Source organism: Exophiala viscosa (assembly GCF_022695815.1).
Source record: "Exophiala viscosa unplaced genomic scaffold EDD37scaffold_10, whole genome shotgun sequence".
NCBI lineage: Eukaryota > Fungi > Ascomycota > Eurotiomycetes > Chaetothyriales > Herpotrichiellaceae > Exophiala > Exophiala viscosa.
The window spans coordinates 63,195-90,300 of NW_026944362.1; the positions used below are offsets into that span (position 1 = coordinate 63,195).

Sequence of the window (27,106 nt, forward strand, 5' to 3'; positions counted from 1 at the left end):
CGGACCTGGAACGGACTTCTGATGCAGCCAATACTTACTTGATGATTGACAACCGTTTACGGCCCGGCTGGACGCTTTCAGCATTCTGGTGACAAATTAAGGAATTTGGTCAGAAAGAGGAAAGTTCTGATTGACATCGCAGTATTCCAAGCGTGATGTCAAGATGCGCTCAGCAAATGCTTAACTCCATAGATGTGGGGAAGTCAGAGGTGACAGGCCAGCAGCATTTCTACGGCACAGATGCGCAATTGGTGACAACCAGGAGAACTTTTGCGCCTGCCTTGCATGATAGAACGCAACAAGGTACAAGATGCGCGCTGCCACTTGAACTTTGCGGCACCGGAGATTCGCTTTCCGGGTTAGTTGTCGGCTCCCGGCAACGTTGAATTGAAGCCTGGTGTGTTCTCTTGGAAAATGTGTGAGTGAGGACAGAGGCGCGAGGTGTATCTCATCATTTCGTGCGCGGCACATGAATGGGTACCACGACCAACCATGCATCGAGAGATGGAAAGACCTCTTGTGGGCAAGAATGGGTGTGGGAAGGTTGCGACAAAACTTACTCAGAGATCTGGATCCCATGATGCACCTATCTCGTACTGCGACGCAATCAGGCGAGAGACGATCATTGCCGAGCAACATCGCTGTGGTGTATCATCCAATGACCCGACTTTGCGAGAACAGGTGGTTCACAATGGTCACGATGCTGGAGAACTTCATCCGAGAAGGCGAGCAACGGCTGGGCAATATACCGGGTCTGTGCAAACGGTAGCGCTAATGGACGCTCTTGGAAAGCCTGCTGCACATAGCATCAAAGCATCTCATTCGACACCGATCAACGACACATCCGCCATGGATGGCTTCGCGGTCTGCTCGGCATCTACCGTTGGTGCATCTCCTGAGCATCCTGGGACGTTGCGAGTCGTTGGTGTCGTAGCCGCAGGAGACAAAGCCGAGCCGGAACGAGACTTGGACCGTCGCGCAAAAGACTGGACCAACGATGGCACCGAGATCCCAGTGACATGTGTGGAAATCATGACCGGCGCGAAATTCCCTGAAAGAACATACCCAGAGCTTGATGCTGTGATCAAGGTGGAAGATGTTGTTATAGTAGAGGACGGGCTGGGACCGGAAACGTCGTATATTGCTATATGCGCGCCGGTCCGGGCGGGTCAGAACAGGAGGTACGCAGGCAGTGATATTGCGGAGGGAGACCTCATAGTCAATGCAGGTGAGAGAATTGAATCAAAGCATATCATGGCACTTGCCAGTCTTGGCCTTGGTCGCATAGAAGTGGCCACAGAGCTGGATGTGGTCGCGTCAGATCTGGACCTCCACGCCCTGCAAGAAACTTGGAAGATCGGGGTTCTTTCGACGGGTTCTGAATTGGTCGACCTCAGGTCGGCACCAGAGAGCGCTGGTTTGGAAGTCCTCGAAGGAACTCTGCCAGACTCCAATGGTCCGTACATTTGTTCTGCATTACGTGAAATGGGCCCTTGCTACTCAGTGGAGCATCTAGGAGTTGTCGAGGACACGGAGTGGGCATTGGAACAAAGCATCCGAACGGCCGTTCAAGAGCGATGTGTCGACGTTCTGATAACGACTGGAGGAGTGTCGATGGGAAAATTCGACTTTGTCAGACCTGTTGTGGAGAAGCGCTTGGGTGGTGCCGTCGTGTTCCATGGAGTCAAAGTTCGACCTGGCCTACCAGTATTCTTTGCTTGGCTTGACATGGGCAGCATCGACGCGGCCACTCAGAGACGCAATCGTACCGCATTGTTCGGGCTGCCTGGAAACCCTCTCGCTGCAGCCATGGCACTCCGGTTTTTTGTGGTGCCATATCTCGCGAGTCTCCATGGTACAGCGGTACCTATCAGTCCCAGTCGTTGCAGTGCTTTCTTTGGGCCGGGTCGCACCATGTCGAGCGGGCTTGCAAATGGTGAACAGTGCTGTGACAATCAAGGCCGAAGCAGGAGAAAGCCCGAGCATCTGTGTGCCTTCTGGCTTGGGAAGCTGTGCTGTCATGGAAAGGAACAGGCTCAGGCAGACTGCGTCGAAGTATTGGAAGATCAGTCGTCATACAAAGTGGGCAATCTGATAGGCGCGAATTGTTGGGTCGAGGTCCCAGAAGGTGTGAACGCGGTTGTGGAGGGTGACAGAGTGACTGTTCATCCATTTGTACACCCAGCATGTTCATGACGCCGGAGCTTGGAGGCCGCCACGGGGACAGGACCTTCTCCAGTACACATCAAGTTCCATGCGCAGCCGCTTCGGCGTAGATCTTCTTCCTTGCTGCGTCCCACTCTGCTGGTGTATCAACGCTCTTAATCCACAGCTCGTCCTGCGGACTGACCATTCCAACTCCATTGGAGAATGCAGGCTGCCCTGTAAGGCCCCTCTCCTCGTCCACAAATGCTCGTATCACGCGACTGGGGCCAATATGAGGATTCGAGCTGGACATTCGTAGTAATCTTTCCAGTGCGTATGGGGACCAGATTGCCAGCAACGGCTCTGTCCAGCCATCATGATTGCGGAAGCAGGTAATGGCATTTTGAGCACTGCTGTGTTCGGCGGATAATTGCAAGAGCGAAGCGGTCTCGAGCAATGGATAGTCGCAACCAGTGACCATCCAGTGTGCCTGCTCATCAACTTTGTGCGCCGCCACCAGGCCCATGACCGGCCCACAATCGGCCTGCATATCCAAGACGAATTCGACTTGAACGGGGTGGTCGTCCAGATGTGGCTTCAGTGCATCCTCGATTTCCTTCTTTTGTGCCTCATTCCTGACAGAAATCATTATTGCACTTGTCCGGGGCTTTCTGTTGGTATGTGCGGCTTCAAGGTGTAGCAGCAAGGTCTGAAGGATCAGTGGAATATCGCCGGAAGGTCGTGGGAAGGGAAGGAGGCACTTCGGTGAGCCCATGCGCGATGACTGTCCACCGGCAAGGATTAAAGATCGGATATGGATGAGCTCCGCCATTGAACAGAGGGGCCGCAATCGAATTTCGACTTTCACAAGTGCTCCTTGGTCTTGATCATTGCGTCGGGATACCCGGTTGTGCAGCTTGTGTGCGGCTGCAGGGTATGATAGTCAGCGGAATGTCTTCATTTCTTTGCATTAGCCGAGAGCAGATTTATGGGAAAATCCAGCTATGCGTTAGCAAAAGTTTAAGAATGGCCCTTCCTGAATTGACAAAGCTGCGAGCTTTACCAACCATAGGAACGAGGCATGATACATGTCCGGCAATCGCCAAAGACGGCGTTCATAATATTGTTCACAGTAGAATGGAATACTGTATAGTACGTCATTTCGAAGATGCCGCAACCGAGGTTTAAACGCCAAATTAAATCGTCTGTCCAAGTGGAATAAATTCCGTCTTACTCGTACCTTATCGCAAAAGTACATACATGCACATGAACATACAGCCTTGCTGGGCGCCGAGGCATTAGGCTGACCACGGTCGCCAGGTACGGCCGTACCGGAGACCATATCACCTTTGACTTATGAAGACTTCTTCCCTTGACGGTACTTGCTATCATAGCATTGAAAGCGCCGGTCCGACTCTGATAACAGCGACTTAACTTGCATAAACTATCATGGCTTCGTTGATTGAAGTGGACGCACTTGAAGTTCTAGTCATCGTCGACAACGAAGTCGACCCCATCTCGTCTTACAACATTCCAGGATTGACAGTCTCGGGCCAGTTAGCCGACATCGCACCTCGCGCACCACTGCAAGACAACGACAGAGGGTCAGCGAAATTCGAGATTAGGCTGGACAATGTTTGTTGCGGCGCTCACGGCTTGTCACTGATGGTAGTAGGTACAACCTCCTTGGGTAGCAACTCAAGATAACAACTGTCTAGACGGCCATCAAAGGACAAAATCGTCATACTGTCCTTTTCGACACGGCGCCTGAGGAGCACATTTGGGAGTTGAACGCCAAACGATTGAGAGCTGACATTGGTTCAATTGAGTGGGTTCAATTGTCTCATTGGCATCGAGACCACTCTGGAGGTATGCTGAAAGCAGTGGCTATGATCAACCAGGCAAGATCTTCCAAAGATGGTGTTGTTGTTGATCTCCATCCCAACCGGCCAGCATCTCGCGGATTCCAGGGGCCTTTTGGTCCCGTAGCCTTGGAACGGGATCCCACTTTCGACGAGATCGAGGCAGCTGGTGCCACCGTTGTGAAGAATGATCTGGCGCACACGATTCTCGATGACATGTTCCTGGTATCGGGCGAGATTCCGCGAGTAACTCCTTATGAAGTAGGTTTCAAAAGAGGAATGCGATACGATGAAGGCACGGGTACTTGGGAGAGTGATGAGCTGATCCTGGACGAGCGTTTTCTTATGTGCAATATCAAAGGTGAACCCCATCGCTTATCCGCACAGGGTCTTTCTCTCACACTCTTCCAGGAAAAGGGGTCGTTGTCTTCACAGGCTGCAGTCATGCCGGAGTTGTGAATGTCGCAAAACATGCGTTGCAACTTGCTGGTACCGAAAAATTGCACGCAGTTATTGGCGGCTATCACTTGGTCGGCCCGAATGAGGCATGGTTGAAACCAACAATCGCGGACCTCAAGGAACTGAATCCCGACATACTAATGCCCGGTCACTGCTCGGGCTGGCGAGCCAAGGTCGAGATCGAGAACACGATGCCCGGAAGGCTGGCCCCGTCAGTTGTTGGGACCAAGTTCAGCTTCTGAGAGCATTCCGACCGAATGTGGTATAGAGCGTATGATGAAGCCTCGTGGCCGATCACAGTCTGAACTTGCAGAAGAACAAAGGAACGTGGAAGTGCGGAAGACTATCAAGATCGTGAAATCGTTGTACGTTGCCGACAGAACCGTCACCTCTGCTTATGTCGTTTGACAAGCACCAGGAGGGCACATGCTATGAGCCGATATATCGTTCCAATCAGGAAGAGAATACTGTCACTGGGTTTAGCAAGTCTTTCCAATACACTTCAAGCTTTTGCCAAATTGACTTACCACATGTCCAGAGTCGATTGATGAAATTTGAAGCCCGTCGCTGCTGATGCGAGATCAAGTATATAAAGATACTTCAACGGTGCCACATTTTTTGTGAACCATATCTCCGTGAACCACGTCTATCATTGGTCAGTTGCGATAGTGGACAACGAAGGAGGCGACATACACCAGGAGACATCCGCCAGAGCCACTCCATATGCCACAGTTTGACCTTGGACAATGGTGGAGCGACTCCTCCAAGAATGCCTATGATCAAGCTTCCCATCACCGCCAACAAAGGTCCATCCTCTCGTTTCGTGACCATGCTGATGCAGCTCGAGAAGCCGTAAATGCAATAGAAATATAGCAGGTTCGCAGCAAAGATTGAGCCGAATGACATCATAGGAGTGGCTAGGACCCCGAGGCAGACGCTGAAATGAAGACAGGATAATGTCATCCTAACCAATGTTGAGAGGACCTTGCCGATATAGTACGCGTAGCGATTGTGGCCAGCAGCGGCTTCGCGCCAGTACGTCAGTTCTGCAAATCATTAATGTAAGCACAAACCCGTGCAGTGGAAGGCAGACTTACTCTCGTCACCAAAGACCTTCACTCCCGCGGCACTGGCGGCAAGTCCTGGGAAATTGTCAGCATACTACTGCTCAGAAGAAACGGAAGCTTTTTCACCTATAGCTAGTCCACCCAGCAAACCAATTTGGATCGCGGACTGATAATCCACAGCGCTTGATAAAGCTGTGAATGGGAATTGATAGATGCCTCTGAACAGCTGGCCGTGTGCTGAAAAAGCGGACATCCCAATCACTGCACCCGCAAGTGCACCAACGCCCACTTCGAAAAAGAAGCTGTTAATATTTCTGAGTTGCTGAAGCATTGCCCGTTGGAAGCAGAACCAGACTTGAAGCGGATATGAAGCCCCTCGCTTCTTAATGGAACGGCGGATGGCCTCCTGTTGGGTCGCGCTCGAAGGGACAGCGTGGACTTCAGTTCGGGCTTGAAACCCACTTTTGTCGCCCATGTCCTTTTCAGAGTCCACCTCTTGTTTGGCAGCGGTCGTCTGCCACTTGTCGATCAGGCTTTGCACGCTGTTCTCTCGCCAAGACAGATCTTTAGTATACTGTTGACCGTTGCCTGTCATGATGTCCATGACAACATCTGCCGGGTTGCGATTTTGAGGAAAAGTGAAACTGAGCTTGTTGAAATAGCCCGACACGTCCTTGGTCGGACCAGCATACAGCTCACGTCCGTTCCCGAGCAGGAGAAGGTTATCAATTGACTCAAAAACCTCCTGGCGTGGCTGATGTATGATGGCGATTGTGGTGACACCGAGAGATGAGATAGACCTCAACAGACCCATGACAGACGCGGCAGAAGTTGCATCGAGTCCCGAGGTCGGTTCGTCTAGGAAAAGTGCCATAGGCGCGGCAGCCAACTCGAGGCCAATGCTGACACGTTTTCGTTGGCCTCCAGAGATGACAGGTTTTCGAGGGTCTCCAACAAGTGAGTCCGCAACGTGAGAAAGGCCAAGACATGCAATCAGCGTGTCGACATGTTCTTGTTTTCTCGCGTCGGTCCAGTTGCGAGGAAGACGAATGCGAGCGGAATGGAGAATGTTTTCCCGCACGGTCAACTCTGGTAGGACAATGTCATCCTGTGGCACGTAGCCGATCAATTTCTTGTACTTCTTCATCTTCTCGTGGTGGCCATTTACGAGAACCGAGCCTCCGGTGTGCTTTGTCTTGCCCATCAGGACGTTGAGGAAAGTTGACTTTCCGGCGCCACTGCCACCCATCACAGCCCAGAAAGAACCGCTCTGCATGGCACCAGAAATGCCTGAGAGAATCTGTTTGCCTGGAACGGGCTCGAACGACAGCCCTTCAAAAGTGAAAGATAAGCCCACATTATCGGCTCCGATGCATTCGCGAAACGATTGCATCAGGCGTTGAATCTCAGGCGTCTCCGTCAGCTCGTAAGCTTCAATGGGCTCGTTAGTGAGGAATGGATGTAAATTGTTCTCTTCGTGGTCAGGCATACGCAGTGTCTCCTTTTTCACTTTCTTTTGTGGCTTTTTGTGGATTTTACGTTTTGAGAAGAAGTAAAACCAAACTGCGATGAAGATAAGCATGATGTCGAGAGCCACGGTCACGTATACCGGCAGCATGACGACTTGTCGCCGACTGCGAGTTGGACATAGCGAGACCGGGGCACATCGAATTGGCTGTACACTTCCTTGAGGACAATAGAAACCCTTAGGACATTCGATGATGGTCTTTCCGGGGCTTGGGCAGTAAAAGCCGGGAGAACAGACTTTGGGCTCAAACGTTCCTTGCGGTCCGCACGTTCCTTTGGAGCTACGGATGAGAAGGCATTCCTCCGTCGGAGGGCAATACTGTGCTGGGTTTGTTGCATTCGAGTTTGGGCAGTAAAACCCGGGAAGGCAGACATTTGTATTGTTTGGCGCACAGTAGTTTTCCTCGAATGCGGACACACTTCGCATCTGGCCAAGAGTACCTGTGGTCGTAAGCGCATGAAGCTGAGACAGGCTTGAGTGGCAGCATGCCAATCGTCATGGACAGCAGTCTGGCAAGATAACACTCACAATTGAAATTGTAGATGGGAATGGGCATGGCGCCTGGTCGCAAGCAGCCCGTCGTATTTGTCGGCACAATCAAGGTGGCATTTCCCCAGGCGAGACTGGACATATTAAACTCATTTAGATTGTTGACGATGCCAGCAACGGCTGCGTTGGCGAAGTCGTCCTTCATTCTGGCGAGCAGTGCGAATTCGATTGACGATTGGAAACCGCCAGTCTCAGGTGTCCCTCAATCACAGAAGAAGATATGAGTTGTTCTTTTTCTGGTCCTGAAGGCATAGAATATACACATTCTAGCACTCCGTCCCCCAAGGGCAGGCCGATGGCAGCACAGGCCGCCACATAAAGCCTGGAACATCTTTACGGAGGGCGATCCTCGTATTCTGGCCTCCTCTCATGGTTTGTATGGCCTCGAAGAACCAAACACGTCGCATAAATATGAACTTACGCGCGGGCTCCCGTCCATAGTATGCTGGGCATCACGGAAAAGGGAGTCTTTGTTTTTGAAATCGGCGCAGCGAGAGGACGAGCATGGTCCGTGAGTAACTAGTGGTGTCAAACTCAAGTCACTGCCCACTTACCGCGATGTGCTTAAAATGGAATCTGAATGTAATCAACTGGCCTCTTTGGTTTTGGTAGGCGCGCTGAGTTTAGGAAAGAAGTTGCGATGTGATGCAACGTGTCTCTCCAAAACACGGGAAGAAAATGGTTTCATCCCAGCAGAACCGGCATGATTTAGCTGAATTCAACGTTGCCAGCTACAGAGGCGAGATCGCGCAACGTGGTCAGCCTGTATCGACCAACATGGCAGGGTTAGGCGAGAAAGAAGTCCAGGGATCCCAAATCGAGTGCTGAGCCATGGCAAAAGAGTAGCCGAATATCCGCTTTGGGAGGAAGAGGAAGAGAGATGGTACAGTAGGCGACAGGGCTGTTTACGAGAAACCCCCTCAATCTAGGGTCACATAATAAATACGGAATAGGATCCGGAAGGTGCGCACGGACCGTACGGCAAAAGCACTCAGAACATCGCCCCCCTCATTGTCCTCCTGCACATCCCATTTCTCGATTCCTCTTCAGCGGTTTGGGGGCACTGGCAGTGAATTTGGAGGCGTCTCGGCGTCACCTGAAATAACCACGGAATGCTACTATGATGCCAATGATTATCCTTGTTCAACCTGTAAATCCTCATGCGAGCTTCCTTTCCTGTGCTGGACATGTCTTGCTTTTGTTCAGGTGCTTTGATAAGCAAACAGCAGCCCCATTCCCATCGGCTATCCAATGCCTATCCCCGTCCTTCACGTGGCAGCCGATACGTCCACAGGCACCTGAGCACTCGGATTGGTCACTGCATTGCTTCCCCGGGGTTGTTGCTAAACTATGTCTAGCTAGCCATGCGACGTGCATTGCTCTGCACCTCATCCCCTTGGCTCCGAGACAAGCTTTGTAGCCTCGATCGTAGTGATGGTCCGCGGAAACGGTTCTCAACGTTCGAGCGCCAACGGCGCGGAAATCGTACACTGAACACTTGTTTGCTAGGCGCCCTGCAGAGTACCAACCTGCCTAAATTTTACGTCCAGGCGTAGCGATCAAGTGTGATGCAACATTTTGCTATGCCGGCACACCCCTGCTCAAGAAAGCATTCGAAGCGGCACGACTTCTGAAGGTCTTCAAAATTTGGCGACGGCGTCAGCCGCAAAGGAGAAATATATTTATATGTGTGACCAAGGTGTTCGAACCTCTTGAGACCCGTCAGTAATCTTTCGCAAGGGCACTTTCAGTAAAGCCGGGTATGCGTCTCGCATCGTAAAAACAGTCGCGACATTCGATCCAATTTCTTACACTTCCCAACCATTTACCAGTACGCTTGACCACACCTTTGACACGCCAATCGCAGCAAAGCACCTTGGATGGGGAACATTGGGCGGCCGAGTACAGGTTGTGGTCTATGTCGGAAGCGTAGGGTCAAGGTTGGCTTGATATATCTTAAATGCCTCGAACCCACATGCTGACCAACCCTTAGTGCGACGAGGGACGCCCTGGCTGCTGCAATTGTGCGAGGCTCAAGAAGCCATGTCCCGGGTATCGTGCACCGGGCTATGGTCTGATTCGAAAGACAGTCTTTGTCCCCCGACCTGAAAACGAAAACCCAAACGCATCATCCACAGAAAGTCTTGCTCTTGCTGGACAGATCAGCTCGCACAGTTCGATATCAGGTGCTGGAGTGAGGAATCACATCCGGACAGGCAGTCAATCTCCGCAGACTCCAGGAATCCTGCATGTTGTCCCAAGCGATGTGACCGAACACGCTGTCTGGTACTCGCTTGGTCAATTCGACACCACCTCACGCGTTTTGTACGGGAATACTGCATTCCAGTTCCTGCCGGAAATCATGCACAAGGCCGGTACCGACTCCCATCTCTATGCCGCAATGAGGGCTGTCGGCGTGATCAATCTTGCCAACCGGTCGCCCACAGTCGACATGCGTTCCGTCGTCGACTTCGAATATGCAAACGCCGTGTCGGCAGTCACTGCAGCACTAGCGCACCCGGACAAGTGGTTGACGGACGAAACTTTGGTTGCTGTATGGTTGCTTGGTGTAAGAGAGGTACGGTCAGGCATCGAGATGTCGCGTCATCATGGATCTAACAGCTCAGCAGCTTCTTGCTGGCGTCGCCGGCGCCACCCATACGAGTACGAGTGGACTGTCACGGCAGACACACGTTGACGGCACCCTGATGCTCCTGCGCCTACGTGGAGAGACCCAGTTCCGCGATCCTGAAGGCCGCCACCTTTACCACACCCTACTATCATCCATGGTATGTCAAAAGTCAAAACGTTATATGAAACTGTGCTCACAATTGGCAGCATTGGAAACCACTGTTCGCAGGTGAGGAACCGACGCAAGAGTACCTGAACCTTGAAGCACAAATTCCCAAGGCCACCAGCGCCGTCCCGAATGCCTCCTTAAGGTTACGCAGCTTCTTTCATGATGTTTCGAAACTGCGTGCGAGGGTCAAAAACTTTCTCGACATAGCTGACAATGAGCCCCTCAACCGATCCGATCTTGTCGACTCGTATCTGAAAGCTGGAGCAAGACTCGAAGACAAGCTGGATGGCTGGTGCGACATACCTGAGTGGCAACCCAGAGAGGTTGTCGTGGATTCTCCCACGCAGTATACATATCACACCGCGTGGACTTTCGACGACCTATTTCGACTTCACTGCTTCAAGTGCTGGGACGGATTCTTTCACTGGAACCGATATTATGTCGCTAGAATCTGCTTGCATGCTGCGCTGCTTGACGCCCTGGCCCAAATTGAGAAACAGTCTCCATCTGATGCTACGGTAGAACAGACATCAACAAGAGATGATTTGGTGTCTCTGCACACTGCGGTCCTGCAAGACAATGTCCGGGACTTTCTAGGAGTACTGGCTTATGCATTTGGTGATGTGGACGAATGTGGGCGACTGCGGTCTGTTCCCACGCCAGTCCTTAGCGATGGAGCCTCCACGATCCATCGCGGTATCAATACGCCTGCAACTTTGCAGACTCTAGCACCCTTGAGCTACCTGATCACCCTCAGGTATCTTGAACCTAGTCAGCGAGAAGCCATGTATCTGGCTTTGCGGCGGATAAGGGCCGAATTCCGCGTGCGATGATGCGATATCTGCGAGGGAACAATGGACATAGAAGGGTGCCAGACCCTTCGGGTTGGGATGGATTTCCAAATCTTGTTGCCGCAGGGATCCAGACAAGAGTCCTGTGGGAGACCAACCACGCCGGCTCAGTGGAAACTACTGATCTGCCACGAATGCTGTCAATGCTCTCCACTAGAACATATCGAGGTCTAAATCGTTCAGATCCATGTCGGTGTTCTGCAGACCGTAAAGAGCATCAAAGTTCATGTCTGCGTCGTTCGAGTCTAGGTTGCCCATGGCAGCCACTTCGTCGAGGACTTGGTCGATACCATCGGCAGGCTCTTGATCCCCTTGCAGGTCCATAGCTCCTGACACGGCTGTAGTAGCATCCAGGTTGGGATCTGCTGTGTCGATGTTGGTAAGCTGCTGAGCGAATGCAAATGCATCCAAGCCCATCTCCTGGACAGTGAGGAGGTTTGCATATGCTTCAACCTGACGATGGAGGCGGACCACTGCCTCCGCAGAAAGCGTGTCTCCCTTCTTGAGGAGGGTCCCCAAATTCGTGTACAGCAAGCGCAGAGTCTCCCGCAGGCCACGGTCAACAGTGCAAACGATGGTCGACACCGTGTCCAGGGCGAAGAGGAAGTCCGGACTGTCGCTCATTTGTAGCAAAACTGCAAGCAAGACTCTTAAAGCACTCTGTAATCCAAGAGAATTGATTGCACAATTGACCATGGAATGTATACCTGAGGAAGTCGACTGCTCTTGCATAACAGAAGCACCAGCGGAGGTGATCATCGACACGATGCCCTCCTGCAAGACGGACGCAATCTGACTGTGTTCGACGCCTTGGTCAGGAGAAAAGCTGAAAATAGGAGATTGTTTGAGAATTGCTTGTACACCATGGAGTTGGTCGTGTTCAGGCTGCATTGAGTCTATGATTTTCTGGAGCTGAGGTCCGCACATTGCTAGTATGGTTCGGTGAATATCTCGAGAATCTGTATTCCCGGGAGCTTTCATGATTACATCAAGGATGACGGCAGCGGCGGGTGCCTCATCGTGAAGGATATTAGCGATCCAGCTGAGGGCGGAAGCCAAGGAGGGCAGTAGAAAAGGCTCCAGGAGATCTGTGTTATGTCAGCTCAAGAAAAGCCACCTACGTGCCAGGAGCCTACAGTCAAGGCCGGCCTTTAACGAGTCCTGAGTCAATTTGTCCTGCTGGTAAGCAGTCATCGACTGTCGAAGAAGAGTTGGTATGAGAATGTAAAAGTCATGCGGACTGCAGTTAGTGAAAAGTTCGTCGCTCAAGCCTTCGGCCAGGTAAAGGGCATTGATCCAGTTTCCGAGGTGTGCCATTCTCACTTCGGAAAGGCTGCCCAGCTCTTGCTCCGAATCGCCATTGTTCATATATTCGGAGAGAAACCCATCTTTCTTACGAATACCCAGCTCGGACTGCGGCAGTTGCAATCGTGCCTTGGTCACCAACACGAGCAAAAGGACCGCGCCGAACTCGTCGTAGACAGGCTGAGCTTCGCCTTCTTGTTATCAGCATCATGTTATTCCTGAAAGGCGTAAGCTCACCATGAATCTCATCCCATCGCCACTCATCCAGCAGTGTGCACAGGGGACCCAGCCAGTAGCTCGGACGAATGAACAAGGAGATGCAGTTGATCGCCGCTGGTCTTCGGATGATTGCATTCGCCAAATCCTTGAGGTACTGAGTTTCTTTATTCTGACAGTAATTGTGCATGATCTGAGGTCCTTTAGTGCATGTCTGAAGCACCCACAGCAGTCTTACCTCAACGATGGCTTGACTGATGAAGCCCGCGCTCCCGTCGCTTCGGACGAGCTCTTCCACAAGCTTCGGTCCCCTGGTATGATTTCCCATGACTTGTGAGACCAAGTCATCTTTTGTGTATAAACCCTTGCTCATGCCAGATAGAGCCTCTTCATTTCCCACGAGCTGGATAGCAGCTTGTTGCGTAAGCAAGTGGTGGAGAGAGCAGGTGTGAAGGAAGTGGAACCCTATGAGCATGATCTCCTGGCCAGATAGCTGAGGGACTACCTGGGTCCACGCGTCGGTGATGGTCTGCTGGGTGTCGAAACTGTTGAACGACGAGGCCGACAGCATCGAGAGGATATTGGGAAGCTTGTTCTGGACAAAAGTCCGACATTGTTGGTAGGAAAGTAGTGATCTTGGAGAGACAGACTTTGTCTTGAGGATTTGAAAAGCTGAAATAAGGAGATCGACGGAGACGGCTTGATAATCGTTCTTGCTTGGGTCAATGATTTGCGTTTTGCTGGAATGCAAATGCACCTACCTGATGACGAGAGCACAAGTAGTTGATCAAGGTGCCATCATCAATCGTCGACCCCATTGTGAGCTGCTATGTTAGCCGAGCGTCATCTTGCACGTGGATGCAGCTTACCATGGCTTCGAGATATGCGATTGTAGCTGCTCTAGCTGCAACCATGTGCGTGTCCGGGATTGAGACTTGAAACTGTAGCACCTGGATCTCGGAAGATTGGCCAGAGGAACCGCCGTTCTGGGTCGACCCGTGCTCCAAAAGACTGATATGTTTGAGCACAGTATTGAGGCGATCCATAAGATGGGTTGACAGCGTTGAGTACAGGGGCAGGCATAGGTTCAGAGCCTGCCGGAGACTAGCCCGCAAGTCCTGGCTTGCAACCTCACTCGTATCACCTTGCAAGGTAGCGTTCAAGGAAAGGGCCTCAAGTCCAGCATCGGTTGCCGCCATCGACGCGACCAGAAAGGCAAGAGATTCGAGGACATGAGAGTGTTCGATGTTAAGGGCTGGTTCAACGTCTTGAGATGTTTGACGGGCAAGCGTAGCAAGCCATCTTGATGACAAAAGAATAGATGTTCGTGCTTCGGAGGGGGTGGTCTTGTACTTGTTAGATACTGTGACCATCGTGATATCTTGCAATGTTTGGTTGTAGAATTGCAAAGCATTCTGTGCCTGGGCGCCTTTGTCACTGTTCCATCTGCGGACCATGACAACAAGTGCATCGGAGATGCTGACAACACCGGTAGTGCCGACATGGTCCAGATACAGTGAAATGAGAGGATCCCCCGGTGCACAAAACGAGAACCGACATTCAATGAGTGCTGCGAAAAGTCGCTTGCCGCTGAATTCGGCCTGATACGTCTGCACTAATGTGCCGAACTCGTCAACAGAAGTTCTTCGTAACAGGCAGTAGCGCACCAGTTCAGAAACCTTGGAGATAGCCATGGCGACGCGGGGCAAAGGTGAAGACGGAGGAGTCAGATCGCAGAGATGCTCAAGTGTCGGAACGAGCCCTAGAACGAACCAAAGACTCTAGCTTCGGCCATATTCATCCCGAGACGAGGACCAGCCTGGTCGGTTTTGGCATGTTTGGTACGTCCATGATATACAAAGTTGGGCGATGCAGTTGGATTGTCTGGATTCTATGCTGTGTTCTTCATAAGGTGCAATCTTCACAAACGGTGCAGACGCGAAAAGTAAACAAATGGAACAAACAGTGGATGCCGAGCTTGGCATGTTTGCACATTCCTATGGCATCGCGCAGGCATGAGAGCCTCGGCACGAGACAGTAAATTCCAGGTTGTTTTAAGTACCGTAGTCACTGTACCCAAGAGGCTTGCGGCCTACAATACGGATATTAATGCTGATCATACAAGCCGACAATAATACACCTGATCCTGAGAATTGAAGCGAGGCGGTCGCAAAGTCCATACGTGTTGGAGGTCATGCTTTGCAGGTCCTTCCTTCCTCTTTGCTTGCTCCCATGGCGACCTCCCTGATCTTGGGCCTGCAACTTCGTCTCTATTCTACGAACCGTCCTCCCCAAGGATGACGGACCCTCCGCCTATCCTCCCTCTATCCGAAGGGGTCCGCTCAACACTGTCGTCTGCTTGCGAGATCGTCTCGTCCGAGGATGTTGTCGAAGGCCTGGTGAGAAACGCGTTGGATGCTGAGGCTCATACCATCGCCATCGAGCTAGACCTGGCAAAAGGTTACATCTCCGTCGAGGATGACGGCACTGGCATTGACGGCCTTGAGTTCTCTGAGAATGGCCATTTGGCCGAAACCTATTGTATAGCTACTCGTAAACGGCGGATTGATGGTGCACAATGCTGATCAGACGTACAGGTACTTCCAAGTCCAATCCGTCATGCCTCTTGTATGGCTCTCAGGGTCGGTTCCTTGCCAGCCTCTCGTCCTTGTCTTTGTTGTCGATCACCTCGAAGCGTAGCGGCTCTGCTCACAGTAACAGACTCGTTCTGCATCAGGGGCGGGCCATTTGCCGCCAGCTGCGGCTGAATGGCGAAGACACAGGATTGCGAAGAGGTGGCACACATGTCCATGTTCGGAACCTGTTCGGGGAGATTCCAGTGCGATCGAAACATTTGTCTCTGCGCTATTCGACGCTCACAGAAGTGGATAAGACATTTGAGCGGATCAAAAGGATGCTGGTTGGCTATCTATTTGCATGGAAGACATCGGAAGGGTTGCGCGTGTCTTTGAAATGCGGGCAGCGAAGATACGTTCATGATGGGACAGTTCTACCATTCTCGGATCGTCCTGCCCTCGAGTCTACCGTTTCTATCCTCTGTCAGGCTGGTCTTCTTCCCAACGCCAGATCAGCGTCTTGGAGACTGGCATCCATCCGAACCAGCGCATTCTGCATGCAGGCTGCTGTTTCGATGAGTCCTGCGCCTTCCAGATTTGTTCAATTCGTTTCGATCGGTCACTTGCCACTCATGCGCAGCAAACAAGATAATTGGCTCTTCGACGTCATAAACGATGTGTTTCGGGCCTCCAACTTTGGCATGACTGCGAGTCACGAAGACACCGACGTGTCCACGACCGGCCGTCGTGCACATCCTCTTGCGGCATCATACGACGTCAAAACGGGCAAGGGTGTTGATCGCTGGCCGATGTTCCATATTCGCATCGACACCAAAAGTGACAAGAAGACCCAACTGCTACGACGGTCGGAGGCATGCCCAGAATCTCACTTTGGACTTGAGCATCTTAAAAATGCCCTGCAGTCCCTGCTGAACGAGTTTCTGAGTGCTAATGGATTCAAGCGTGGAAGGATGAGCAAGGGAGGACATGGAGGGTTGGCCAGCAAGGGGTCCGGCAACGGGCTGTTGGATACAAATACTGATCAGCGAGTGGCGGCGGAGCGTGCCGGGGTTGCAGGAACGCCCGGTTCCCTAATCCATTGGCCTCGTGTAAAGAGCGGGCGCTCATATGATCGACGTGATATGACCTACGGCATAGGGATTCTCACGCCCAGTGCGAAGGTTGAGGCACAGACCAATGCTGCCGGATATACTCAGGTAGAGAACTGCGATGTTGACGAAAGCACTCTGAGCACGGAAGACAACGCTTCCAAACAAGGACAAACGCAAGAGGCTTCCAACGCGACAACATGTGAGGTCAGCACGGATGCCGAAGCTGTCCAATGGCAGAATCCTCTTGGTGGCCGGACGCTTCACATCCATCCACGCACTGGAGCTCTTCTACCCATCAAAAATGCTTCCAGCTTACGGCCAGATCTGAAGCCACCTTCTGCCGCCTATCATACCGTCAAGTTTCAGCAGACAGGACCTTTAATGCCTCAGAGCAATGACGGCTCCAACCATGGCACTCCGCTCAAGCTGCGAAAGTACAAGGACCTCTTGACTCTCAGGAAGTCTGAAACCTCGATCCCATCAGTGACATCCATTGACACAACTATGAGCAACAAAACTGGCTGGGGACCTGGACTGTTAGAGATCTGTGCTAGCACAAGCCGCAACCCGACCAGAGGAGCGCTTGCAGACGCTACGATCATCGGGCAGGTCGACCAGAAGTTTTTGCTCGCCGTCACCCCTGCCATGGTGAGCTCCTCAGGCGATTCAAAACTAAGCCATTTGCTTCTGCTGATCGATCAGCATGCCGCTGACGAGCGAGTGAGGTTCGAACGACTGTGCGAGGAAATTTGCCAGTCAGCCACGACCCGCCTTGAGAAATCAATGGTTTTCGAGGTGGACGAGAATGAGGTCGCTCTGTTTGAAATGCGACGAGAACACTTTGAGAGATGGGGCATCAAGTACGCTATCACCTCTGGCGGTGATGCCGGCTCCTACTCGAGACCCAGCAGTACAGCTTCTTTCGTGGAGATTGCATCTTTGCCACCTCTCATTGTCGAGCGATGCCGGACAGACCCAAAACTTCTGATTGATCTACTACGCGACGAGATTTGGTCGGACCTCAGCCGGGCTAGGGCAGTCTGCAAGGAAGCAGTGAGTCAAGACCAGATCAAGCAAGAGAGTTCCTGGCTCTCAGAAATTGCTCGTTGTCCCACATTGCTGTTGGAGATGGTCAAGTCGCGCGCTTGTCGAACAGCCATCATGTTCAATGACAACTTGGCCTTGGACGAGTGCATTGAATTGGTGCGGCGGCTGTCCACATGTATCCTACCGTTTCAATGTGCCCATGGACGTCCTACCTCGACAGTCATCTGTGAGATGGACCAGATTGAGGATATTCAGGATAACTTTGGCCCGTCCAGTGGTGGTGAACATGATTATGGTACCATTGGAGGCCACATTGGATTTCGTTCCGCATGGGAAACTTGGATCAATACCAGATAGTACACAGGCCCTTGGATACCGGATGCAATGAAGGTGGGTAAAATCATGCACACCGTTCAGAAAGTCTCTATGAAGAAATCCCATTATGTTGTGTGTTGTAGTCCGGACTGTAGTATAGATCAGGCTTGTTGAGTTCCGGTGGTGGGCAAGCGTCCGGCGTCTGGCGTCTGTCGCGCCTGTTTCTTTACGCGCGTCGGACAGGTTCCAGGTTGTCACCCACTGGAAAACTGCCTATTCCTGTTTCGCTGCCATCATGTGACGAGTGTTGATTGTTGCTCCTCTCTTTTAGCGACGTGATGCGCGCGCAGGATTTGGACTTGCCGCATCCAATCAGTGATCAATGACAAGGAATGAAGCTGTGGTCACGACCAGCTCTATGTCGTGATTATCATAGGGGACTCCGTACAAGGATATGGCCCATCTCAGCAGGGTCCTTGATTCGTCTTCTTCTAGGTCTCAGCCCGCATCCTGGCTTCCTGAGGTGCTCAAGATCGGAGCATTGGTGAGGTGCACAGGCAGTGATGCGCATGGCCCCAACCGCTACGGACGTCGACAGGCACTTGCTAGCATGATCACATGTACGCTCCATTCTATCCTTCTCCATGATGTGGCTTCTTCAACTTCTTAAATGTTGGTAAGCTTTTGTTTGAACGACTGAGGTTGGGTTTACCTTTACAGACAAGTGCCATGCCAACTTTTAGGTGTAAGCAGCATCGATCAATTTAAGGCCGCCGCGAAGGCTTTTTGCCGCCGAAGGGACACTTGACGGGGCACTACAAAGAACTTACAAGGGTGTCGTATCCGCTATCCGCGCAGTGCAGCGGTGCCCTCCTTGCCTGCAGACGCCGGCGGTCGTTGTTCATCCAATGGGCATTGCAGGCAAAGAATGATGCTGCGGCAGATGGCAAGCGGGCGGCAGCGCCTAAAGTTGGAACCCCTCTGGGAAGCCTATTTTCCCCACGCCCCGAGACCTGACAGTTTATGGCTTCCATGCGACATCCCGCCCCTCCAGGTCTTCCTCCAACTTTCCTTCCTGTTGTCTGGTAAGTGGTCACATCTTCGGAAACACCTTCAATCCTCCTCAATTCTCTACATTCTACGAAATTGCAGCCATTTCAGCTTCCTTGCAGTGTTGTCTTATTCTTTTTTGCGTTACAGGAACCTCAGGCTTTGCTCCAACATTACACTAATCAACTTTCGCGGCATCTTCCGCACGCTTGGGCCTGTGCTTCCCGCGGCTACTGATTAAACTCGAAACCCATCTCCAACGTCAACGGCTCGCACCCACCAATCTGGGTCGGTGATGCTGTGCGACCCGACAAAGTGGTGACGAAGTCATTCTGTTTCACCTGCAGTCTTCCAAGTCTTCGCTTAGCACCTTCTACTTCATCTGTGCCGACCCGGCGCTTGCCTGTCTCCAACTGGGTAAGGCGAGTAAGCGCCTGTTGGTATAGAGCGATTCGTCGTCTCTCCTGTGGCCCTGTCGGAACTCCTGGACGTACCGTGGGTCACAAAAGCCTAAGGCCTAGCCTTACGCATCATTTCCTGTTCTTCAGTCATCTCGGAGGAAAGGGTGCCCTTGTTAGCGCCCACGGCGTCTCAGGCTGTGAACACTCAGCTGGTCATTCATCCTTGAAATCAGGAGTCAAGGGAACAGCCAAGTGTCACCGCACGAGCACATATACTGGGCAAGAACTGACTGGAGCGGACTTTCAGTGAAGGTGCCGCGCATTGTGCCTTGGGAATGATGACAGCAGTCGCTGCGTTGCCTCTATGTATGTACAAATGCTCCAATCCCCCAGGCTCTCAACATCAACATTCGCAGCCACGCCTGATTCATCAGTCTCCTTCGTCTGAATATCTGACCCTGAGACAGCGGCAGATCGTGGTGATCCGAGTCCAGGCTCGTCTTCATGGCATGACTCACGATCGGGAAGTGAGTCGCCTTATTATGCTCCAGACATTACCCCCAAGCTTTCGAATAGCCCTACTATGCGTGACCGTAAACGCAGACGATCTAGCACCATAGAAGTCAAGGGCACGATTGATCAGCACCCATACGAACATGACCCCTTGGGCCCAAGCGGACTACCACAATTGGCCGACCGCGCACTCCGTGTCATCGGAAACGCAGGCGACCGTGGGCGTGGTAACTTCCCAGATGTCAACGGATATGGCCAAGATGGACATACGTGGCAAGACCAACTTCTGTTGGCGCGACCAAACGGCCACGTCAATGACGGTGGTTCAGGTCCGCGTGAGGGTCAGCTGGCTGACCTACTACAACAAGATACGATCGAAGTACTTCAACCCAGAATAAACGGACACGTTGGGCAGGCCGCAGGATCGTATGACGAACGGCAGCCGGCTGATGGCGCACCATCGCCTCAGTATACTCAAGAGATGTTATCAGGGGTCGTGTCAATGGGGCCGAAGAGAAAGCGTAACTTCAGCCATAGAACGAAGACAGGTTGCATCACGTGCCGGCAAAGGAAAAAGAAGTGTGACGAACGGCGTCCGTTCTGTAAGTCAAGATGCCCTCCATAGATGGCCTTATTATTTTGCCAGGGCTAATCTGTACGACTTGCTCAGGCCTTAATTGTATGAAGGGGGGATTTGAATGCAAGGGCTATGCCACACCCAAAGCACCAACCGGGGCAACGCAGACCCGGGAAGGCCAGCAACGTCTGCCTATACAGTCAAAGAGAAGGCCTGATCAAGTGTTCGAGCAACGGCCAGACCATGTCGTCAGAGGCGATGCTCCCAAGGTGTGTGCGTTTCCTACGCATGTGGCCGTGGGCCTTCTGGTCGATCATCAGGTTGACTTACATCAACAAAAACAGCAGCAAGAAACACCCAATCAGCCAGACACCTCACCACATGCAGTCTGGACACGGGGTAGCGACGCAGGTCATCCGAATCACACTCATCCGATTCACCCTCATCCGCCACAGAACCTGTCCAACGATCCTGGGAATGAAGCTGCACGCCAACCAGCACGTCTTGCACAGGACCAGATGCCCACTCAACCACATCATGCAGTGGATACCTTTCGGAGAAAACCAGGTGGCCGACCTTTGCCTGCAGGCCAGCAATCATGGCCGCCACAACAAACCTCACCATCATATACACCGGAGCAGCTCCCTCGCCTTCCTGAGCTCAATCCTCAAGAGCGGCCTCCTACGAGCGGATTTACTGCGAGGCAAGGACCGCAAAGCACGGCTACCTCTGTGCTCTCTGATCAGTCACAGCAAACTCAACCACAGCCGCCTGCAAATGTACAAATGTCTCCTCCTTATCCTCATCGTACTCCCACGACTCCGAGTTTCACGCACCCCATCAAGCCAGCCAACGTTTTTCGTACGCCTTCGACGTCCAGTCTTATCTATACTCCCTCACCTTTTACCCCCACGTCTGGCCCTGCTCAGACACCAATGCCAGCGCCTTGGGCTACACCACAGCACCGCGAGGATCGCTCTGTTGCCGTTCAAGCACAAGCTGGAGCACTGTCTCCAGTGAAATTTACAGAAGGCATGTCTAGCTTTCCCGAATCCTCAAGGATGACGACCGGCACCAAGACCTTCTACCAAGAAGATATAGAACGATCGAAGATGATGAGGGGAGTGACATACGACCATCATAACGTGACTCTTCGGCATGAAAGGAATCGCTGCAAGCGAGCCGTCGCGCGCTATAACGATCTCTGCAAGCTTGACTGCGCGCTCAGTCAGGAGCAAATCCGGGATGTGTTGTGGATGGTGTTTGATCCCAGCAAAGACACTGTTCACAAACCACTAGGGTCGGCACCGCCAAGGGGCTTGCTCGGCGTCGGTGTCATGATCGAGCCGCCGTTCAAGTGCACATATGGGTACAACATCTTCATCATGGACAGTGTCTATATTGGGGAGGACTGCACGATTGACGACGCCGGTGGAGTGGAGATTGGGGCTAGAACGCACATTGGGCCCGGTGTGACCATTTTCACCAGTGGAGCGAGCCGGGATATGCATGAGCGCAAAGGCGTCGATGCCGCCATGGTGGCAAAGCGGGTGACGATTGGCGCCAATGTGACCATCGGTCGTGGAGCAGTCATCTATCCGGGAGTGAATATCGAGGTCGATTGTACGGTGGAACCCTTTGCCATTGTTCGGTAGGACATGAAACCCACGCAGACGATGGAGGCCGCTCTGGGAAAGCTCAAGGACTGGTAGAGACATTGTGGATGTATAGTCCACAAGCTTATGAAGAATGTCACGTAAGGAATGCTGTGACTTCCCTCTTGTCGAGTAGCAGTAGCCCCAATTCATGTTGCCATGCTTCGTGCGGCTGAAAAGGAGTTGTTCTGACCGAGTTGCATGTTTCGTCCCAGGTTGCGACTGGCATGTTTCACAGATGTTACGCCTCTTGTATGACGAGAAAGCAATTTCAGCGTGTCAATTTTGAGAGTCGGTTCTTCACGATCGTGTGGTAGAATCATCAGTCTTGAGAAATGCAAGGCAAGGAGTGGAAAAAGCGATCGATAACAGTTTGCTAGATGGTACCACAGTGGTACCTAAATATTCGGCTTGTTCTTTTGGCGAGCATCTCCAGCAACGCCGAAAAGCTGCATTCTTACCTAACAGCCTAGGAAGGCGCCTAACTGCACTACTCTTGTACCAGGTGTATGCTAAAGACTGACTAAAGAGGCTAGTAAGGCCTGGACTCTTCTGGGGCAAATGGGGGACCCCTGTACTTACAGTACTCAGCAGTCAAACAGTCATTTTCAAGCACTTTTGGTGAAATTGGGCGACAGGTTAGCTGTTACCTTACACAGTAGTCGCTACTGTAGGTGAGTGGCTGCAGAGAGTTTTCGTGTTCGGAGGAGAAATGGAAGTTGACCTCATTAACGAGTAAATATACGATAGAAGAGGAATAGCATTCATCACCTTCCTCGCACAATTTGTGTCTTATGTTCTGAATATCCACCTTCGCACTTGCACACAGTATTGTATTGTTGTTCTTGTCAAAAAAGCTCATTGCTCCTTGCTGTTTGATTGTCTTGCTCTCCTTGGACCAGTCCGCCCCGACGTACTGTGATGTGACGCGAGCCGCAACCTCCTCCTGATCCTTGCGTCAAACGACAGCCACCCTTCGCTCCGCCGCCGTGGCGCGCATCCATAAACCCCCCTTGGTATTTTGGACACATAACATCACTGTGTACAAGTCTGCTGTTGTATCACCTCTGCTGCGAGTCGCCGTTCAATCACCCCACCCTCTCGAGTTCGCGGTTGCGATCAGCCCTTTCGATACGATACGTCTGGTCCGGGCATAACGCGGACATGGAAACGAGCACACCACAGGCGCAAGAGCTTCAAGAATGTACGGGATGAGTGATACACAATCTCAGCAACATGCGCGGAAATCAGCCTTCGAGCATCTTCATTGCGCCCTTGCGGATTCAAAAGAATGGTGGTCCTGACAATAACCACGACCATGGTCCTGGGTATGGGCCCAACAATGCGAGCCCAACGACCATCTTGGACTCGGAACATCTCGACGAATTAGTCCTGGATCATGCACGATTCCACAATTACCTGCGAGCCCTGTATCCTTTTCAACCCTCTTCTCCCCACTCCTCTACAACCGTCACGCTTCCTCTCAATGCCGGAGACATTATCTTGGTCCATTCGGTCCATGTCAATGGCTGGGCCGACGGGACGGTCTTGGAGACAGGCGCTCGAGGTTGGCTGCCCACCAACTACTGCGAAGCGTACGACTATGCTGCCATGCGACCTCTGCTGAAGGCCTTGACCGAGTTTTGGGATATCGTGAAAGCCGGCACAGACTCCAGTGCAAGCCTTTTCCGCAACCAGGATTACATGAGAGGCTTGGTCGCCGGAGTTCGTGCCTTGCTGGAAAGATCCGACTGCCTGACACGGGACTCGGCCTTGGTCAAAGAGCATGAAGCCGTCCGTAGTTCTCGGAAGAGCCTGCTATCAGACCTAGCATTGCTTGTTCGCACCGCCAAACAGCTACAGCAGATTGTAACACCCGTCACTCCCAATACGGACCTCGGCACCAGACTCGATGACATGCTCCTTCAGGCCTTTCGGATCGTCACGCACGCTGTCTCTTTCTTCGACATTTGGACCGCCGAGACCACGGCAGCTCTGAGCCCGACAGTGCCTCCTGAGGGATTGACCGAACCGTTGTCGCCCCTGTCCCCCAACCTGTCCAATCATACCCAGTCCATTCTGCGCAATCCAGCATCCGTGGAAACCAAGCCATCACCATATACGCTCATCTCCCAGCGTACCAGCCGCAACATGCCAGCGCGGATCTCCCCTCTACGCCGGCAGTCGTCTACCACACATCGAATGTCTTACGGTCGAGGAGTGGACCCGATGAATCTGAATCTGATTTCACAGCTTTTGCATAAGGCCTACGACGACTTCCTCACCGTGTTGGCCTCTTTTCTGGGGTCGCACATGCAGTCAAGGTCCTCGTCGGAACTTCTCCTGACCACGCAGAATGCTGTCCGATCGTGTCGTCAACTCTTCACCATTGTGGAGACAGTCATCGAGCGAGATTATAGCACTTCGCGACCCTTGATTCAGGCCAAGGACGCCATGTATTACGCCATCACCGAATTGGTTCATGCTGCACGACAAGTTTTCAAGCCTGTCCATTCTATGGAAGACGACTTGATTTACCTGCCTGAGGAGGCTCATAACCTCGTGCAAGCTGCCACTGCCTGTGTAAGTGCTGCAGGACGATGTGTCGCGAGAACGAAGACGACCTTGGAAGAGATTGGCGACTTCGAAGTGGAAAGTCTGAGCCAGTTTGCAAACAGGGCATCAAATGGGTCGAACACGCCAGAACTTACTAGCCATGATCGTCAATCGGACACCATCCTCCGGTCCACGCTGCTGGCCTCCACGAGAAGGGCAGAATCGCACTTGCCAGATGGACGACCTGGAAGATCTGTTCTCGGCGGCAACCTGACCCCTCCGCTTTCCGTGAACACGACTGAATCGCCAATATCTGACTTTGGTAGCGGTCCCATCACACCAAGGGACGAAGTGGCGACGAGGTTCACTCGCACAGTACCTCTGCCACCGCCACCCGTGCTGCATTCAAGGAACACTACTGCTTCACCAGAGCTCAATATGTTCTCGGGAGGCCTCAAAAGGCAGCCATTGGCGACGGTACTGGCCGTGACAACCACCAGAAGCGACAGCAGCGCCGACTCAAGCCGTCGACATTCTGTTCCGAGCAATGTGTCCACAGCATCTACCCGAGTCACCTCCTTCCATGGTGGCGCCCATGACTACTTTACGGAGTCCTCATCGCCCTCACTGGTCGACGACGAGCTGCGGCGTCATGGGGACGACGATGATGGCGAAGCTGAGATTCTGATTCACACTTTCGCCCAGGAGCTTGTTATTAATCGAGAGGGCATGATTGTCGGCGGTACGCTGAACGCTTTGGTGGAGCGCTTGACAGCCCATGACTCTACACCCGAGATTTCTTTCATTAGCACGATTTATCTGACTTTCCGCTTGTTTGCTACACCGGAAGACTTTGCAAAGGCACTTGCATTTCGATTCTACTATGTTGCCGACAACTCGAGGATCGCAAATCCTGTACGGCTCAGAGTTTATAATGTTCTCAAGGGCTGGATGGAGTCGCATTGGAGACACGACTGTGATGACACAGCTCTCCCGGTTATTGTAGGATTTGCAAGAGAGTCTCTGGCGCCGGTTCTTCCCAGTGCAGGCAAGCGGATCCTTGAGCTGGCCGACCATGTCTCGTCAACCAATCGACCTCTGGTACCCAGAGTGATTTCTGTGATTGGAAAGACAAACACGTCTTCTGCAGCCTACGTCGATCCGGGTGCACCCATGCCGACGCCGGTCATATCAAAGAGCCAACTCACTGCGTTGAGGGCATGGAAAATGGGCGGCGCTGGTGTCAGCATTCTCGACTTCGATCCGCTTGAGCTTGCTCGTCAAATTACGCTAAAAACCTCAAAGCTCTTTTGTTCCATCATGCCCGAGGAGCTCCTTGCAACGGAATGGACGAAACGTAGCAGTTCTCTTGCTGTCAACGTCCGAGCCATGTCTACTCTGTCCACGGATATCTCAAACCTCGTCTCAGATTCGGTTCTCCAATTGGAAGAACCTAAAAAGCGAGCTGCCATCCTCAAACAATGGATCAAAATCGCCGATAAATGTTTCGAAATGCACAACTACGATACAGTAATGGCAATTGTCTGCGCCCTGGATTCAACCAATATTAAGCGCATGAGGAAGACTTGGGAGGCTGTACCACAGAAGACCAAGAGCATGTTTGACGAGTTGTGCAAGGTCGTGGATGTGTCAAAGAACTATTCTGTTCTACGTCAGCGCGTCCAGTCACATCTTCCACCATGTCTACCTTTTATCGGAGTGTACTTGACTGATCTCACCATGGTCGACTCTGCATATCCTGCGACGCGAGATCTCGCCACTGATCAAGGCAAGATATCGGTCATCAACCTGGACAAACACATGAGTACGGCAAAAATCATTTCCGACCTCCAGCGGTTCCAGATTCCTTACCGATTTACCGAGATCTCGGAACTGCAAACATGGATGCAAGACCAATTGATACGCGTCCGGTCGGCCGGTGATAAGAGCTTCCAATTGCACTATCGACGCTCCCTCGTACTGGAGCCCAAGGGGCCAAACAAGAGCCCAAATCCAGATTCAACACACTCTGGCAAAGACAAAGACAAATTTGATTTTCTCAACTGGACTCACCTGCTGCAGAAGGATAAGCCTGTTCCAGTTTCCAGCTGAGTTGCGCAATCGGTCAGGTAGCTGGACCACACATGCTACGCAGGCGACGACAACTCTACGATATAATCTTTTGTTGAACTCTTTTGTACATTAACAGCGTTATATGAAGGCTACGATCGACCATGATACCCTTGGGGCAGTTTTCTATTTTGTTTTGGAGCGACCGGTGTTTCGTGAGCAATTGGTACACCTTTCGCTCCACGTTGAGCATTTGTTTATGGGAGGAGATTTTGCCATTGCAGCGGTATCCTATGCATGTGCACGGATATATGACAGTCGATTTGTTGGTCATGCCAACAGCGGCTTGTATAGTGGCTGGTAGCTGAAGTGGGTGTCAGGGGGGCCATATCTCATTCTTTAATGCTGTGGCATACAGCTTGGAGTACTCTTTACAAAGGTATCTGTGGCGG

At 52.1% G+C, this 27,106-nt stretch overlaps 9 protein-coding genes across 9 annotated transcripts; 6 read left to right on the forward strand and 3 right to left on the reverse strand.

The window, feature by feature from the left end:
- The first annotated feature begins 3 nt into the window (after window positions 1–3).
- Window positions 4–2,221, forward strand: EDD37DRAFT_106805 (MoeA, N-terminal and linker domain-containing protein). Its single transcript, XM_062809181.1, has one exon. It carries the CDS (start codon window positions 493–495, stop codon window positions 2,194–2,196), a length of 1,704 nt encoding a protein of 567 aa, XP_062667133.1. The 5' UTR covers window positions 4–492; the 3' UTR covers window positions 2,197–2,221.
- Window positions 2,221–3,400, reverse strand: EDD37DRAFT_108326 (MobA-like NTP transferase domain-containing protein). Its single transcript, XM_062809185.1, has one exon. The coding sequence runs from the start codon at window positions 2,975–2,977 to the stop codon at window positions 2,246–2,248; it is 732 nt and encodes a 243-aa protein (XP_062667134.1). The 5' UTR covers window positions 2,978–3,400; the 3' UTR covers window positions 2,221–2,245.
- Window position 3,401: 1 nt separating this feature from the next.
- EDD37DRAFT_108884 (beta-lactamase-like protein) lies at window positions 3,402–4,914 on the forward strand. Its single transcript, XM_062809188.1, has 4 exons — window positions 3,402–3,816; window positions 3,864–4,368; window positions 4,419–4,831; window positions 4,885–4,914. Exons 1-3 carry the CDS (start codon window positions 3,595–3,597, stop codon window positions 4,706–4,708), a joined length of 1,017 nt encoding a protein of 338 aa, XP_062667135.1. The 5' UTR covers window positions 3,402–3,594; the 3' UTR covers window positions 4,709–4,831; window positions 4,885–4,914.
- EDD37DRAFT_108782 (ABC transporter-like protein) lies at window positions 4,659–8,005 on the reverse strand. The gene is made up of 7 exons (XM_062809187.1): window positions 7,590–8,005; window positions 7,025–7,501; window positions 5,660–6,964; window positions 5,564–5,608; window positions 5,160–5,512; window positions 4,997–5,112; window positions 4,659–4,933 (listed from the first exon to the last, which is right to left on the reverse strand). Exons 1-7 carry the CDS (start codon window positions 7,753–7,755, stop codon window positions 4,852–4,854), a joined length of 2,544 nt encoding a protein of 847 aa, XP_062667136.1. The 5' UTR covers window positions 7,756–8,005; the 3' UTR covers window positions 4,659–4,851.
- A 1,219-nt stretch (window positions 8,006–9,224) lies between these two features.
- Window positions 9,225–11,329, forward strand: EDD37DRAFT_108889 (uncharacterized protein). The gene is made up of 5 exons (XM_062809189.1): window positions 9,225–9,370; window positions 9,443–9,550; window positions 9,604–10,188; window positions 10,241–10,399; window positions 10,449–11,329. Exons 2-5 carry the CDS (start codon window positions 9,491–9,493, stop codon window positions 11,241–11,243), a joined length of 1,599 nt encoding a protein of 532 aa, XP_062667137.1. The 5' UTR covers window positions 9,225–9,370; window positions 9,443–9,490; the 3' UTR covers window positions 11,244–11,329.
- Window positions 11,330–11,414: 85 nt separating this feature from the next.
- Window positions 11,415–14,476, reverse strand: EDD37DRAFT_652625 (mediator complex, subunit Med5; the record flags this gene model as incomplete). The annotated part of the gene is made up of 6 exons (XM_062818469.1): window positions 11,415–12,349; window positions 12,398–12,757; window positions 12,804–12,975; window positions 13,021–13,494; window positions 13,544–13,606; window positions 13,652–14,476. The coding sequence occupies 6 exons, from the start codon at window positions 14,474–14,476 to the stop codon at window positions 11,415–11,417; spliced, it is 2,829 nt and encodes a 942-aa protein (XP_062667138.1).
- Window positions 14,477–14,833: 357 nt separating this feature from the next.
- EDD37DRAFT_109209 (uncharacterized protein) lies at window positions 14,834–18,080 on the forward strand. The gene is made up of 2 exons (XM_062809190.1): window positions 14,834–15,323; window positions 15,380–18,080. Exons 1-2 carry the CDS (start codon window positions 15,080–15,082, stop codon window positions 17,872–17,874), a joined length of 2,739 nt encoding a protein of 912 aa, XP_062667139.1. The 5' UTR covers window positions 14,834–15,079; the 3' UTR covers window positions 17,875–18,080.
- Window positions 18,081–21,629: 3,549 nt separating this feature from the next.
- Window positions 21,630–22,028, forward strand: EDD37DRAFT_568199 (trimeric LpxA-like protein; the record flags this gene model as incomplete). Its single annotated transcript, XM_062814182.1, has 1 exon — window positions 21,630–22,028. One exon carries the CDS (start codon window positions 21,630–21,632, stop codon window positions 22,026–22,028), a length of 399 nt encoding a protein of 132 aa, XP_062667140.1.
- Window positions 22,029–23,264: 1,236 nt separating this feature from the next.
- EDD37DRAFT_659100 (ras guanine nucleotide exchange factor domain-containing protein) lies at window positions 23,265–26,696 on the forward strand (the record flags this gene model as incomplete). Its single annotated transcript, XM_062819017.1, has 2 exons — window positions 23,265–23,356; window positions 23,378–26,696. 2 exons carry the CDS (start codon window positions 23,265–23,267, stop codon window positions 26,694–26,696), a joined length of 3,411 nt encoding a protein of 1,136 aa, XP_062667141.1.
- Between the last annotated feature and the right edge of the window lie 410 nt (window positions 26,697–27,106).

Excerpts from the sequence above, each read along its gene's own strand:
- EDD37DRAFT_106805 (XM_062809181.1), top strand. The coding sequence starts at position 493 with ATGCATCGAGAGATGGAAAGACCTCTTGTGGGCAAGAATGGGTGTGGG.
- EDD37DRAFT_108326 (XM_062809185.1), bottom strand. The coding sequence starts at position 2,977 with ATGGCGGAGCTCATCCATATCCGATCTTTAATCCTTGCCGGTGGACAG.
- EDD37DRAFT_108884 (XM_062809188.1), top strand. The coding sequence starts at position 3,595 with ATGGCTTCGTTGATTGAAGTGGACGCACTTGAAGTTCTAGTCATCGTC. Across the intron at positions 3,817-3,863 it reads ACGGCTTGTCACTGATGGTA|ACGGCCATCAAAGGACAAAA; the intron begins GTAGGTACAACC and ends ACAACTGTCTAG. Across the intron at positions 4,369-4,418 it reads TCTTATGTGCAATATCAAAG|GAAAAGGGGTCGTTGTCTTC; the intron begins GTGAACCCCATC and ends ACACTCTTCCAG.
- EDD37DRAFT_108782 (XM_062809187.1), bottom strand. The coding sequence starts at position 7,755 with ATGAAGGACGACTTCGCCAACGCAGCCGTTGCTGGCATCGTCAACAAT. Across the intron at positions 6,965-7,024 it reads AGTGAAAAAGGAGACACTGC|CTTACGAGCTGACGGAGACG; the intron begins GTATGCCTGACC and ends AGCCCATTGAAG. Across the intron at positions 5,113-5,159 it reads TCTGGCGGATGTCTCCTGGT|ACGTGGTTCACGGAGATATG; the intron begins GTATGTCGCCTC and ends GACCAATGATAG.
- EDD37DRAFT_108889 (XM_062809189.1), top strand. The coding sequence starts at position 9,491 with ATGGGGAACATTGGGCGGCCGAGTACAGGTTGTGGTCTATGTCGGAAG. Across the intron at positions 9,551-9,603 it reads GTCGGAAGCGTAGGGTCAAG|TGCGACGAGGGACGCCCTGG; the intron begins GTTGGCTTGATA and ends ACCAACCCTTAG. Across the intron at positions 10,189-10,240 it reads GGTTGCTTGGTGTAAGAGAG|CTTCTTGCTGGCGTCGCCGG; the intron begins GTACGGTCAGGC and ends ACAGCTCAGCAG.
- EDD37DRAFT_109209 (XM_062809190.1), top strand. The coding sequence starts at position 15,080 with ATGACGGACCCTCCGCCTATCCTCCCTCTATCCGAAGGGGTCCGCTCA. Across the intron at positions 15,324-15,379 it reads CCATTTGGCCGAAACCTATT|GTACTTCCAAGTCCAATCCG; the intron begins GTATAGCTACTC and ends TCAGACGTACAG.